This window comes from Acanthopagrus latus, chromosome 4 (assembly GCF_904848185.1).
Source record: "Acanthopagrus latus isolate v.2019 chromosome 4, fAcaLat1.1, whole genome shotgun sequence".
In the NCBI taxonomy this organism is placed as follows: Eukaryota; Metazoa; Chordata; class Actinopteri; order Spariformes; family Sparidae; genus Acanthopagrus; species Acanthopagrus latus.
The window spans coordinates 23347967-23364182 of NC_051042.1; the positions used below are offsets into that span (position 1 = coordinate 23347967).

The 16216-nt window shown below is 42.6% G+C and overlaps 1 protein-coding gene across 2 annotated transcripts in view; it reads left to right on the forward strand.

The window, feature by feature from the left end:
- The first annotated feature begins 14390 nt into the window (after positions 1-14390).
- The window catches only part of si:dkey-234i14.2 (heterogeneous nuclear ribonucleoprotein C), a 42562-nt gene continuing 40736 nt past the window's right edge, over positions 14391-16216 (forward strand). For both annotated transcript variants that reach the window (XM_037094330.1, XM_037094331.1), the window contains exon 1: positions 14391-14585. In XM_037094330.1, the coding sequence (XP_036950225.1) occupies positions 14564-14585 (22 nt within the window). In that variant the 5' untranslated portion in view covers positions 14391-14563. The remainder of the gene's footprint in view (positions 14586-16216) is intronic.

The window sequence follows — 16216 nt, forward strand, 5'->3', positions numbered from 1 at the left end:
AAAGAGATCCAGCGCTGTAAGAGAAACTTCTCATCCTTTTTGAGGAAATAGCTTCTAGATAACTTTAACTCTGAAAGTATTGATTTTAGAGAAGTCAGCTCCTCAGAGCTACTTGACTTTCTGAGCTGTAAACCACTTTAAAAGGTTTCATTTCATTTCTTAAATGTCCAGTATTTAGGGTTATGGGATGTATAGACAGAAACAGAATACAATATTCATAAATATGTTCTTATTATACAGTATAATCACCTGAATTAAAACATTACATCGGCATTGAGTGATGACACGATGACAGCTGCAAGTACAGTATGGGAACGCTTGAAGGTGGACTGAGGACACATTTGATATCCGATCAGTCAGACGGTTTTCTCCAGGACCAGACTGACTTTCTTAACCTACACATCTTAGCAGCAGTGTCCGGTTCAATGAAAGCATTGAACTAGTAACTGCAATATTCCCAGACTCCCCTACAAATCTGTTGCTTTTAAGAGTTGTTGTTGCTGAATTCTTCATTCAACATTAAATGCAACATTAGGATGTTTCGTTCCTTCTAGAAAGTGTTACTTTTATGTCTAATATGTGTCTTAACTCCCAACATTTAGCTTTTTTTTTTTAGCAATTAATGAGAGAAAACAACATTTTACAGCATAAACGTCAAATTTTACAAATTCAGTAATCAGTATCCAATATGAGGTAACCGCTTTGACGTCCGTGGTGAAAGTCCCCCTTAAAAAACTCTGAACGACACATTCTTAACTATTTGGACCTTCTTGCAAGTGCATCAAATGTTATTCTTGAAGATAAAAAAGAAAAGAAAAATAATTTGCATCCCTTTAACAGAGAGAGCAGGTCCTGGTCCATGGACTCCTCCATGTTTCACCACCATGTTTCCACAGTAGCCTGTCAGGGAGGCTGACACGAGCAGTATGATGTTTCTGGCAATATGCAGCTTTAATTCTTTAATGATTTTCAATGTTTTTTTTTTATTTTACATGTGAGTTTTAATTGTGGTGTTTTTCATAGATTCACCTCGATGGTTTCTTTAGCATTCACAAGCTGTGATGTATTTTAGGTTCTGTTGTATAATGTCCTGTATATTTTGTTGTGCTGCCAACAAAATTGACTCAGTGTATCGTGCAATGACAGTTAAATACACATCTCTTCTCTCCTTTCATGGACCACATATTGAAGAGAAGACAAAAAAGGGATGCTGGGAGAAGGATTAGTCAGAGGAACCAACAAAAGGAACATGAGAAAAATATTAATATAACAGGGGATAAAATGAAATCTGATTTGGGAGGCCCAGAGGGGATTATAAGATGTGGGTGAAAATAAGATATTAAAGACTAAATAATGTAAAGCAGTGGCAGCACTTGACAACAGAGGAGCCTCTGCCGATGAGCAGGGTCCCTAACCTAAGCAAGAGAAGAGGAGAGGAGGAGATCGGGACGCAAGAGTGGAACATCTTGAGGAGGCTGCTGATAAATGAATAAATAAAGAGTTAAGAGGGGAGAGGGCTTCTCAAGGATGTCATATCTTAATTGAAAATGACAACTTCAATTAAAAATGTAATCATTCTGTCCGTTTTCTAATTAAAAGCGAAACGACTGATAGTTTTGACTCATTAACTTCAAAGAGTGATGCAGCCTGACGGAGTGGGGGAAGTGTGTCATGTGCTGAATGGAGAGAGGAGCGAGCCGACGAGGAAGTGGTGTACAGGATGAAGAGGGATAATCGGCTACAACGACACTCTGTTAGAGAGAGACCCTCGGTCAGTGGACGAGTGGTTAAATGGCGATAACTAGGAAGAGGAGAAGAAGTGACTACTCAGTACTGTCATAAAGGTTTTTAGGGCTGACAAAATATACGCAGAGAGAGCTTGTAGCAGTAAGTGAGATTTTTTTTTTTTTTTTTAAAGGGCAGCCTTCTCATCGCTGCTGCTCTTCTCTGAACTTCTCTGAACTAACCAATGCTGATTCAATCTCCTAACAAGCTGAGGGGACCCACACATTGATCTGAGGCTCATTACCTGAGTCACTTATTTGATGCTGACATCAGGAGGAGGACATCTCAGGTCCAACCCAACTGTTGGGGATTATGTCACTGTCTGTGGGGATGACTTAACTGTCAAATGAGCTAGAAGACAACACACACACACACGCATATTCAGATGACAAAAGCTCTTCACACATTTGACCCCCTCAAAGAGGGGCTATTATTTAGCATTAGCTTTATGTTTAACCCTTCCTAGTGGGTAGCCAGCAGGATGAAATAAGCTTGTAATTTGGTCATCTGTTGGCAGCACAAATGAAACTGGACGGTAACCTGAGGGATGTACCAATGCGTTAAAAGGCAAAGCTGCTAACAACCAACACAGACCATCACAATAACGTCATGTATAAAAAGCAGTCTGGTTTTAAGTGTGTATAAATCTGTTTTGTTCTATCGTGTGGTAGAAATAAACTTACCACTGCTTACTAGAGGTCCAACACAGACCATCACAATAACGTCATGTATAAAAAGCAGTCTGGTTTTAAGTGTGTATAAATCTGTTTTGTTCTATCGTGTGGTAGAAATAAACTTACCACTGCTTACTAGAGGTCCGCAACCCACCACAACTAACGTAGAGAGACTGCTCCACAGACGCTCTTAGGGAGCAATTAACACCGAACTGACGCCAAAAAAACTACCTGCGGTGAAGGCTGACTGTTGTGTCACATCACATCTCCAGTGTCTTGGCCAAAAGCTGCACTTGAACTTCATAAAATCTACAGCCGGTGGCCAACAAGCATGTGCTGTACATTCTGCGCCTGCATGAAAGGAAATACCTCTATATGGATACGCAAACCACTGTTAGGACCAAGCAACATTTTTTGACACCACTGCTTATAATCAACAAAACGTCTGATGGCGGTGGTGAAGAGGCGGAGGAGAGAAATAAGAAATCATGAATACAACAGCAACAGGCTCAAGGGGCTTTCCCTCTTTTTCCATTTTTCTTTTCTTTCACTGATCCGCTTACCTGAAGCTGAAGTGGTTTCTCCAGCTCACGAGCCGTGGCAGATTTTTCATGCTCGATCAGCCAGAAAGCTGTAGACAAGGTCCGTCCAGTGCCAACATTGTGTGGGACACACCACAGCGACTAAAGGCCTGTACACTCGATGATGGCCCCGACAGTGCCTGACAGATGACCGTCAGCCTGGTTAAGGGCCTTAATTTATGTTGAGGTGCAGGTTGGTGTAGTGGACCAAACCTGATGAGACATATGAAGGGGGAAACTCACTGTTTTCATCTATAATCAGCACAAGTGTTTTGAATACGTATTGTTGCATGATTTAAAATGATATTTTTTCCTAATTATAGGCAGTTGAGGGGGACTTCTGTGTGTATAGAGACACAGCAACTTTAACCTTCATTTGCTGATATAAGTCCAGGATTAGCCACGTATTAGATTTACCAACCTTTAATCTCTACTATGTTCCCCAGCTAGTTGCTAACTTTGAGCCATTTAGGGACACACAACAGCTGCCTGCTGCTGATGGAAATGACACTAATGAGAGCGGTGGGAACGAACAGGTACAGAAAAAGTTGTGGGCGGAAAAATTAGTAAAGAGCATTACTGATGTCAGTCAGGCTTATACAGGATGTAATATTTTCCTATTTAAGAATATTAATCTGAATATGGAAGACACCGTAATATTGAGGCACACACACACACACACACACACACACACACACACACACACTACAGAAAAAAATAATTTGCGTCTGAGCGGTTTCACATCAGTCTTGTCTGTCTCACACAGTCGGACGTGTGCTGAGACACTTCGATCGCCATGAAAAGGTGTGTTGTCAGACAAAGATGCACCGTGTGTCTCTCTGTTTCATTCCCTTTGATTTCTCAGGCCTAATACCTCGAACAGCCACCTCTTTATCACATATAAAAGCAACATATTGATTTTTTTTACTTTGCCCTGTAAAAAACCATCAGAGAGCAAACAGAGAGGAAAAACAATACAATAGGCAAAATGCGTTTTCACACGGAACGTCGTCATATTCATAAACAGACCTCGGCGGAGGTACGATTTCAGGTCAGTGCCACTAAAAGTTTCACTCCGCTTCATTTGTAAAACTTTACTCATTCGATGAAGCTCTCTGAACTCGTTTGCTCTTTTTTTATGTTCATTTCTTGCTTCACGTACATTCAGTTAGGAACCACAAACACATTTGTCTGGTGCTTGATGCTGAGCAGCTCCGGAGCAACAGAGGAGAGAGGTGGGCGGTATAAATAGTCTTGTTCACTTCGCCAGTGTGACATGTTTGGCTGTCTAATAGCATTTCCATCACTTGGACTGACATAACCTTCTTTGCACTGTAAGCAAAACTATTTTTTTTGGACTGATCTCCACACACAGAGAACTGGAGGCTTGTTCGCTTTTAGTGCTCAGAAACATTTGAGCAACTCTTGCAGCTCATTGGCTGACATGGATCTATTCTGTACAAATGTATGTATGTATGTGTGTTTTAAAAATGCAAATAATATGTTAAATCAGTAAATACTATTGCGAATTCAGCGATTTACTGTCAAACTGACAAAACATTTGCATATAAAGAAAGCAGTACCTAAATGTATTACCTAATTTACGTGATGGTTTAATTGATTGAGAATTTATCGTGGACTGTTTCGCAAAGTTTGTAGAGTTTTCCCTGAAAAACTCAGAAAGCTATGTGATTGTTTAAGGGAGTCTGGCGCTGATGCAGCCACCTCAAGTTACCTCATGTGCAGGTTTCTGCTCTGGAGGACAGATGATCTGATCTCAGCGAGGAAAATCATCACTTAATTAACATACCTAGATACAGATATAGACAATTTTCTGCCAGTTGGAGCGTTTCAACACACTAAAATCACAATCTTTTGTGGCCACAGTTAAAACTGTGTTGGGTTTTTTTTGTGGAATAATGCAAAGCTTGAAAAATTATAACACTGCGGTTATTGTTAAGCTCTGTTGCACATGTAAGTTTAAGTGGAAAAACTTCTTCCCACGTCAGCAGCTGTTCTCATCTCCCTCCGACAACAACCTCGTTTACCCTCCGTGCTGGCTGTTAGGCGAGGGTCGGCTCTGGTCTTCACTTTACCGCACACATTTTCCCGTCTAGACTTCGTACGGCGTTAACCTCACAAGCTTGTTTCTCTAACTATCAGAGTCCATCCGCTCTAAACGTACCCTCTGGTCAGCTTGTCCGTACTTAGTATTTTACTTCCAACACTGCTCTGAGTGTCTTGCTTGCATGAATTTGACGCATATGATGTTCACCCCACTCAAAGACCACAATTCCACGTATACACCGCCCACACACATCCACACAGGCTGCGGCGCCATTGAACAAAATATGGGCCTATATAGCAGGAACACGCCTGACATGATGCCAAGTTCTTGTCCCCTTGCCTGAAATTGAAACTGATGGGTGATCATTCACAACAAATGCAGGGAACGTGTCAATAAACGATTAGCGTGCATAATGTTGCTACATAAGATAAGTTGAAAACAAGGTTGGACGGACCTTCATCTGCCCTGACACGCAGACAACTTCAGAGAACAAAAGAGAGCGGAAACAGAATAACTATAATGGCCAGCAATTATCTGGTTAAGTGCTGGTTGCAGGCCAGAGAAAATCACCAGAAACTAGATGCTAAACAGTCATTAAGTCCATCGTCTATTTATTCTTCTCTCTACAGCACAAAAAGAGTGGAGCCTTATCTGCCCTGCAGCCAACATCAGCTTCACATTGTGCTTTGCAGAGTATCTCAGAGGATGAAAATCAAAGTTTGGTGACGATAGTTGGTAACAGACTTGATAATGGTATTTGTATTATTAAGACAACTTCTTTTTGTAGTTGAAGCAGGCAGCTGTTTTCTGTCCCAGGTCCTTTCTGCATGGAGGTCGCATATTCTTCTCGATGGCGCCCCAGTTTCGACGTTATGCTTCATATTTCCATCTCAGAAATTGTTCTTCTTCTCTATTATAGGAACCACAGGGGGGCTGTTGGATTCAAATGCTCATCGAGACACGCCTCGACCCTGAGTTTCCATCCCTGGCTTCCTAGATGCTCCTAGAGTTCAAAGACTCCCATCCTCCATCAAACACCACCCTCATTTTATATATCTCTAATCTTCGAGCCATTTCAAATAAAAATGATTTTATGCCGTACAATTATGTGGTCTTTGTGTATGAAGTCTCAGAGATCAGGCTGGGTGGAACCCGGGAGTGGGAAACAGATGACCGGGAACACAGGTTACAAAATAAAACAGGAAATGAACAAACCGTAGAATCCAAACCATGGCAGGGAGAGCAAATAGAAATGGTGACAGGCTACCAGTCAGTCTTCATTTTCCCGGGAGACTTCATGCCTGGTGGCAAAATAGAATAGTGAAAGCTAGATCCGACATAAATGCAGATGGTGTCATTATTCTACAGTCATTAAATTGGGCATTCAGCATTACTATGGCCAGTTTAAGTACCCGTCATTGCTCTCAACTAAAATTGGGGGAATTGTCTGGAGCAGCTTATATTTTCAGGTCCTACCCCACTGCAGTTAACTCCAGAATCTTTTCTTTTTCATTGTACTTTTGCACAAGAGTGTGCACATTTTATGTATGTCAGCTCTATCTAAACAGTATGTAATAAAGTTACATTTCAGCAGAAATTTGTTCTGTTGCACAGCTATATGTAATTCTGTAGCATATGGAAAGACATCAGTGACAAATGCCTCACAAACGTGCCTCCTAATTTTCTAATCTGACTCATTTGTCATGTTTCGTCTGCAGTGTTTCGTTCTTGACTGGGTTTTTTCGTGTATTTTTCCAGCGCTCTGATTTCTGTCAGCCTCTCCGGCTGACGCAGGAACGTCTGGTTAGTTAAGAGGTTTTTTGTTTTTTTGTTCGTCACAGCTGGGCAGTCTCAGTGAACATGGCTATCCCTGACACAGAAAGATAGGGCCGCGGGGGATGATGAATGGGGCTGCTTGAGAATGCAACTCAGTCCGACCACATCCTCCATTGTGTCTGTCTCAATAAATGAGGAGGGAAAGTGGCGCTAATGCAATGTTAGCCGAGTTTTACACTCTCACTATCTCTGAACATAATTGAATCCTCTGCCTAATTGTTCATCAGTGACTGGCCAATGGAAGTTGGATTTACCTCTGAGGAAACCTGCACTGCTCCTCGCTTTCTTTGTTCAGTACATCACAATTTTGGATATGGCGTACAGTCGGTGTGTATTTTCTGTATCCGAGAGATGCTCTGGGGAGAGACGGCCTCATCCAAAACTGAGATCAAACTGGATGGATGAGACACTGTTGTCTCGCATTCAAGTCCCCAGGATCAGAAACCAAATCCTAACAACAAGAACGTGTTCTAATTCTGTGTTTTGCCGGACTGTAGACAAAGCAGAAGTAAGTTCTGACTCCAAGGTTCCTCTATTAAAACCAGATTTTGAGACTGCGACACATTTTAAACTGAAACTGAATCATACGTCCCGATAATAATGTATATATATCTTTCCACATTCTGGATGATAAAAGACACAGTAGTGCTAAAGGATGTTTTTTATTGACCAAGAGAGTCTGTTAAGTGTAATAGCTGAGTGCCGGCAGCACAGCAGAGTGAATGAGATGCCAGTTAAAGCTTTGCGAAATGTGAAGCTGGCCGCAGGCTCTTATCATCAGCCCGGCCAAATCACACTGCTGCCACAGTTACCTAATGCTCGGGAAAGGGGAAAATCTCACCACCTGGGCACTGTCACACTGATGGAGCCCTTCCTGATTTATTCACCACCGATCACACATACAGGTATCTGCGCACACACACACACAAACAGAGCACATATGCTCGTGCGTCCACCCTCGCACAAAAACACAATGCAGGCGCGCCGGCTCAGACCTGGACTGTAGCTCTCTGTCCAATTGAGTTTGCAGGTCCAGTAGCAGAACATAATGAGGTTTTCACACTGAGACACTCCAGCTCGAGAGAGTGGCGGGGGAGGACGGTGTGAGGGGGGAGTCAGTGGGTGTGACACAGAGAAGGGGAAGGAAAAGAGAAAAGGCACTCAATGATAATGTATGAGCTGTCTGTAGTGCTCTATAGTGTGGGGGGGGGAGTGCAGTGACGCATTCAAAAAGAAGATTATCATGTCAGGATACAATGATACCTCAGTGAACACCGATTCTCATTGGGTGGTGGTGAATCCTCAAAAGTTGCTAATCAGAAGAGGAGGGTGTGTGTCGGCCATGTTCTCTTATGTAGTAATCCAGTTTGGTTAAAACCTGTCTAAGAGTTTCTGTTAATTTCCCACGTCTATACACAGCAAAATGTGTCCCTGACGTTAATCAACTCTGAGCTTACAAGCATACAGCAGCTACACGCAGTAGGCGATTTGAGGGGGGACGCCATCCGCCACCCAGACTCTCCAGCACTCGTGGAACAGGAAGCTCACAGAAGTGTTGTTTATCAGTCACGTGACACTACCTAGCCAATCAAATGTCTGTGTCACGTGAAGAATTGTGTTTTGAGACACAGGCAAGAGACGAGTTGATCGGAGAACAGTCAGAGAAAATGGACAGCGAAAGCAGTATTTAATCAAAGGTGGACACCGGAGGGCAGTTCAACATCTGTGTGCCTCATGCCTCATGAGACAGTAAAGAATATGAAAAGTGGAAGGCGAGTTGCAGTTGCCACTGCAAACATACCCACTCAAATTTGAACTGAGGGCAAAGGAAAGAAAATGTTTTCTATGGCACTGAATCGTAGCGCATGTTAGAAATGACCTTGGACCTTGCTGAGGAAATAATTTCTAACTGGACCTCCTTGGGTTAAATCTTCCTTCTCCTAATCCCACCAAAGTGTCGGTTTCACCCTGTTTCAAATGACCAAACAGCCAACTGGATACATGGTAGCTTGAGCCAGCCCTGTGCAGTTGTCTCATATCATGATCACAACAGTTTAGGTTTGTGTAAGATTGGGTAAGATTGGTTGGGCCAGGGAAAGAGACTCAACCACATCTCTCTCTCCAGAAAATCCCTCCGCACCTGTTTTACCAAAGGGAAAAGTGGGCTGTTAAGAGCAATTTGTGTGTGAGTGTTAGTGCTGGCAAGTCCGCAGCGTCATTGGGTGGGGACCCCTTCAGTAGACTGTGTTACACTGTAATGGCCGTGTACTTGCCTGATATTGTTGAGTCAGACTCAGACACAGTTTACTTGCTCAGATTGTGTTTAATTTGTCATTTTTCTTTTCGACCATGGGTTAGTACGGCCATGATCAGCTCAATCAGTTGTGATGCGACCATAATGCTGCATTTAACTTATATGGATATAAATATGGATCCCACTGGTTTTTTGCAAGGCCCACCCTACCGCGCCTCTAATTGGTTGCCTTCGTTGGTTAGTTCCTTACTCTTGAGTCAACACAAGTCATTTCCTCTGTCACTATTATCACTAATCTCTTCACCTCTGTCGTGATGGCTCTGGACCTCCATCTACCGGCAGTCCAAAATTCCCTTGATAGTGGGGTAGGCACCAACGCTCCCTGGCACTGCTCTGGTCTGAGTCCGCGAGGCTAACAGAGCTAGCATGCCGCTACAGTACGTACATGCAGTAAGTACAGGTTGTTTTCAGGAAACCCAGTAAATAAAAGAAATTGAGGTGGTGCAGCCCCTCATGGTTGTTGGTTCTGTGTACCATGCCAGAAAAAAGCAGGGGGCTGTTGACATTAAAATGATTAGGAAGCTGTTGTTTCAAGGTGAAAGAGCAACTTATAGTTGCTTTGAAAAGCAAGTGTGGTTAGCTGTAAATACAGCACATCAGGAAGCAACGCACACCTTCTGTTTCAATCTCTAGTTTTATGAGTGAGCTGTATTTTTATTTTTTTTAACGTTAGCATTTTGTCATTTTGTCAATTTTTCTCACCACAATGGATGTTAACTAGAAAATCTGTAATAAATTGGATGTGTTTTGGAGTCTGTGATAAACAAATATCCCTGCGCTATCAGAAGCTCATACTGAGCTCAACACTTTTGATATCTTATTTTCAGACTCTCTCTTTTGCCAATTTGCATTTCAATCTTTATGAGAATTCAGCTGTGACTTGGCTTTAAATTACTCTGCCTCTGAATGCAGCAGCAGCAGTTAGTGGTTCCACAATGAATGAGGACAAGGATCTTGGTTATCAGTCTAGTAGTGGCTCCTCGAGATCCATCACACATCCAGCACAACTGCAACCTGTTTTTCTACACTTGAGTTTCCATGCAGGAAAATGTGTTCACGTTTTCTGGAGGGCCTCTATAACCAGCCAGTTTTTCTAACTTATTTTCAGTCATTACTGGCTGACTGCTGAACCTCAGCATGGCTGCCTGCCTCCTCATGAGAGTTCATCAACAATATATAGCCCACAGCCGGGTATATGCTTTGCTATGTGGTCAATTTGTCAGTTGGCTAAGCACAGCTTGAGTCTGTCAGCTAAAACAAACCTCCTCCTGCCGTCCTATCGCCTACAGTTTCAACTTAAATGCATTAGGAAATAATAGAACAGTAGTTAGTAGTTAAGTAGCTATGTTTGTCGATACCTTTGTTAGGAAATAATAGAGCTACTATAATATTCTGTTAATTTCCATATGCTTGTGCTTCCTAATAATAATCTATTCATCAGCTAAGCTCCTGTACATCAGCTTTGGTTTGTCTTTTTCTCCTGCGCTCAGAGCTCTTCCATTTTCCCCTCATTATTTCCCTCTCTTGTATTGTGTCCATATTTGCTCTGTTCCCTCTACTTTTAAAGTCATTCCAACTGCTTCCTCAGCCCGCAGGCTACTTTTCTCTCTCGTTGCTTCTGCCCTCCCCCTCAGCCCTTTCAGTGTAGGTGAGTCAGTCAGCTGGGCTGCATCAAGGCGGGTTCTGCTCCACTACCTCTTCCTCTCCCCCCACTGTCCCTCCCCCCCTCACCCTCCTCGCCTCTCTGCCGTTTCCCTTTTTAATACCTCTGATAGCTGACAGTGAACCCGAATGCACCGCAGCGCAGTCGAGGAAGTTATAAATAGTGGGTGCATCTATGTCTTGCACAGATTTAACACAGAACTGTCTGTACATGTTCTTAATAACCAGGCTCAGCTGGAAATATGAAGCGAAAGAGAAGTCATAATCTCACCTAGTTCAAACACTAAATGATTTTTTCTCTTCCTGCTTCAACATTATCAGGGTGTTTGTACTGTGTATTTTCACTGAGATGATGCCACGCACAAACAGCAGCTTTTCTGTCTCTCTGTAAGTGGTTAACAGTGGGTGATTTAATTTAATTGCCCATGCTGCTCAGCAGAGTATCTCTGGCAATGTGAGGATCCTACTGATCCAGTCATCAGGGCCGCCCCGATAATGTCAAACATGTTTGATATTTATGATTTGACGAGGGTACTTTTTATCAACAATCAATGAGCGAGGCATCTTGGAGCAGCTAACCGTATTGCTAAGCCGCAGTTAACATTCTAGCCCTTTTGGCTAACATTAGCTACAAACTGTTGACAGAAACTTGAAATCTGACTTGCAGTTCTTGGTGAAGAATAGATACCCTGTGTTGACCATATCACTGCACTCATTCAGAGCAAGTTAACCTTCTGCTTTTGTTTCTTGTTTTTTTTTTTTTCACTACAACACTTTACTAGAGTGAGCTGTTGCACCACACTCATCTCCATGTTGTTTATGTCTGCTTCCCCATGACATCACGTGAGAAAGATCATGTGGAAGTACAGCTTCAGTTTGCTGGGAGCTGAAGTCACGTCGTCACTATTCCACAGAACATTGTCCGCTTTTTATTCAAATTTTGTTAATGTTGAACATGTTGGCGACCAGATTGCCCCAAATTTAACACTGCGCTTCCTTGGGTCCTCAGCAGCAAACCTGGCGAGTGAGGTTGTTGACAGAGATTCCTTGTTTTGTAGCTCGATAAATGTGTCATCAACTCTTCTAATACGCCCATGCTGGGCTGCTGTGACTAGATTGGCATCAAGCCTTTCTTGTTAATACTACAGAGGATATTACAAGAATTTAGGCATTCAACCACAAATGCTCAGTCTCCCCATTCAGTCAGAGCTCATAAGAAAATTATACTGCAATTGTATCCTCATGTTCTTGCTTCAAGCCTTACATATTACATCAGAGAAAATACTGACCAAAGACACACCTCACCATTCACCAAATACATCTGAGCTGAGACAACCACACAAGGCAATGGGAGCACTTAGTTTCAACCTACCGGTATGTTTAAATGGAATGTCCATGAAATATTATCTTTTTATGTAAAAATTGCATGTTTGCCAAAATGGATCTATCTGGGCTCAAATATTTCACTGATTCTCATGAAAGCTTAGTTTGGACATTTAGACATAATATCTCATCTAATTACCCATCAGCATTACAATCAAAACATTTGTGTTTTTTTTAAATATATTTTATAATAAAACAAACAGACTATTCTTCACTTTCTATTTGTAACTCAGTGCTATGTTTAGGCTGGCGGCTAATTTAGCCCTTTGTTGCACTACTGAAGGCGCAGTAATTCAAGGGTTAAGAGTTTATTAATGCAATTGTGCCTGCGTTAAGTGTAGTGTGAAAAGAGGTAATAATCATTTTAGAGTTGAGTAAGATTAAAGTTTGGCTTGCAGCCAGTCTTACCCTGTGTTGGTTGTTAAAGAAGCTAATTAAACCCACATGAAAGCCTCTCCTCAGGAGCCAGAAAGATTAAACACCCTCAGGTGTATTCTCTCTTCAACTGCAGCACAACAAAAAACGGAGCACCGATTAGACGGCATGTGTACGGAGCGATTCTGCTGGGTGAGTTTTCAGTTGCGCCATTAATCATAATCAAGATCTCACTGATGGAAATAACAGTGTAATATGCAATAATAGTGATACAACCGGAGATTCAGTTTCTGTTTACATGTTGCTCACCTTTTTAACACTTAGTTAGTGAGGAGATTAAGTCACTGTTTGTCTGTTTCCATCTTATTATGGAGCATTAGTTCATCAAATATACTGCAGTGAGACAGCAAGTGTTGTACGCTAATCCATTTGTCTCCCAATTTACATAATCACACTGGAGACTCTTTTAATGTGTGTGTGTATACATGCTATTATATACATGCTAGTCTCAGAATTTTTATTAATGTTAAAACAATGCGACAGATGCTAATTATGATTTCCCAGAGCCCAAAGTAATGTCTTCAAATTGCTTCTTTTAACCAACCAAAAGAAGCAATTTTCATGCATGAATAACAAAGAATAGAAGATAATCCTTAGAGTTTAGGGGGTGGAACCAACAATTGGTCAACATTGCTGCTAGCAAAAAAACAGGAAAATCTTGTAAGTGTCTAACCAAAAAAAAATCCCCCCTCCCCCTCCTGTTGGGGAAGATACTTCCAGGACATTCCCCAACATCTTCCTTCAGAGCACTCCTCACTACTCAGATTGCGCTAAAGGTCTCGCTGGCCAGCAGCGGGAGCTCTCTTAGCTGTTCGCTGCCACGACCAATAAAACACACGCAAAAATAGGCATCATAATGTACCTCAGTCTGAACACGTTGCCTAGAACGACCGTCACTACTTGCAGCTGTAGGTGTGTGCTTTGTGCTAACTTGGTCAGCCTGGCTCAGGTGCGGTGTGCTTTGTGCTACTGAGCTGCTGAACAGTCCATCACTAGCACTGCTGCTCAGTCATTCTTTGGGGTCAGGGGATGTGTGCTCAGTGCTACTGAGTTCACTCGCTGCTGAACAACAGGCTCAGAGACAGTGAGACAATCGCAACAGTTACTGGATTTTCCATTGTAATTTGTCAGAGCATTCGATTTATTAATTACTGGCAGGATGCTAAGAGATTTTTTACAAATAAGCCATCAAACGCTTCTGGAGCAACTTAACTTCATGAATACATAAATGACCTTCATAAGAACACGTCAGGTCTATTTTAATCCCCTCTGTAAGTGTGTGCATGTATTATTTACTTTATATGAGTATACAGTCTATTATATAGACTTGCACATCATCAGTGTGAAGTGGAGCTCGTGCACAGCTGTTTCTTCAGGTTCCTGCGAGTGTATTAAGATACAGACACACTTGCACACACTCCGGCAGCTTTCTCCTTGCCTGGCTGGAATTTGAAAGCCCTGAGCTCCAGCCAAGCTCCTGTTGCTGAGGGGAAACCAGCTGCACACTCGCCCAATCCTCCTGCCAGTTCTCCTGCTCATGGAACAGCTCACTGCACCCCTGTGCACCCCTGCCAAAGGGAAACATTTGGTACATCCCATCGGTGCTTCTCTAGCTGGTTTGTTACTGACTCAGTAGTATCACAGCAGTCAGCCCAAACGGCAGCCTGAATACACACACACGCACACACACACACACACTCACACAGACAAGCTCACCCACAGCAGGAGCGAGGACGTAAAAAAGAGTGAGTTGCAAGAGAGACGCGAAGAAAATCCTCAGCGAGCATCTCTTCTCTCAGTCTCCTGGTTGTTTGGCATCCCTGATATGACCCTGTTCAGCCCCAGATGTGAGTATACAGGGGTTTTTATCCCTGCGTGTGTGTTCATGCATGTGTTAGTGGATGTTTGCATGCAGCACTGTGTTTCTGAAAGACAACATTTTCCACTGTGCCTCTCGTTTCTTCTGCTCCCCCCCTCCCTCCCATCCTCTGCCTTTCCCTCTACAAGCCTCTCTCCTCATAGTCTCAGCCTGTGTTTGCTCGTCTGAATCCCAGGTTCCCTCTCACTTTTGCCTCATAGCTGTTTTTGTTTTGTTTTGTTTTGTTTTGTTTTGTTTTTTCTGGCCCTCTCCCTACCTACACATTGATTGATCCAGTCAGAAGATGGTTTGGGAACAGATCTGTGAGATGTCTGAGAGTATGACGTAAACATTAAGCATTAAAAGGTGTTTCTGGCATGCGCTAGAATAACATGTTTTTTCAGGTCTTTCTGACAACTTCATGCTCAAAGCTCAACTTGTCTCTCCTATCGGCAAGGTCAGCTTGTGAGACGGAAATGTTTAACAAGGCTTAACTATGCCGTAGTCCTACAGTCTGGTAACGGACTAAAGCATATGTTTTGTTTTCTTTTGTCTTCGGCTGTGGAATGAGTCGTGCATCGCTTTTGTGAACAGTTCCCAGTCAGGGCATTTTAACAGGCGGGCAGGCAGAGCGGCTACACCTCCTCACAACTTCCACACTACTTCAAAAACAGCACTCTACTCACAAAGCTGCACGTCTGCTGGGAAAGTAGAAGAGTTCAATCCAGACAGTGGAAGCAAAACTCATCTCAGGCTCTCTCTGTGATGTGGGATCCCCATGTGTAGTCGTGGTAGTGATGTTTCTACTGGCTTTAGCTCACCTCCCTTTTCACTGAGGTGGTGTATAAATTTAGTCTGTCCAACATGACATCAGTTCCCTAAATTTTCTATCTGCTCTCTTGATTCATTAGTGTTATGATCCATGTTTATGTTGACAGCGATGCCAGAGATCACACACAAGAGTGCAGACTAAAGCTTCGTGGTCGCTGCTTGGCCCCGAGTGTGACCCGAAGGTCAGCAGCAGCGCAGCAAATGAAGACGATACATGACAGAGTGCAGCGTCGGTCAGCAAGATTCATGCGCTCTGTGCTTCTATATCCGCATTTGACAAACTATCCTCTCTCCAAATGTAGGGTGCCAGACTACGGCCTGATTAATAACCTCAGAGACAAGTGATGTTAAAAAGACGTGTGCGTATCAAAATGAAAACAAGATAAATGTGTCCTCTTTTCGGCTCGAGAGTCCATTTGCCCACCAAGCTGCAAACAGGAAGTGTGACAATGGACCACAGATGATCCAATTAGTCACAGCTTTAAGGACAGAACACAAGTGAAACAAACTTTGTTTCATATGAAGAGCAGGTCAGACTCAGGTGAAGAAATGTATCCGGCACAATCAACTAAAAAAAGTGTCATATTGCACTTATTCAGCTGCTTTATAGCAAAAAAAACGTTTTATCTTGACAACTTTGTTCTCAGCTAAGACATGAAAGGCTTATAGATTCTAACAGCATCCTGACCAATTAGATTTAGATAAGAGGTAGTCATAAAGGGACAGTTAAATATATTTTCCACCTAGGTATGAAACGGTTTCTTAAATCTGCCACAGCCAGTTAAAGTG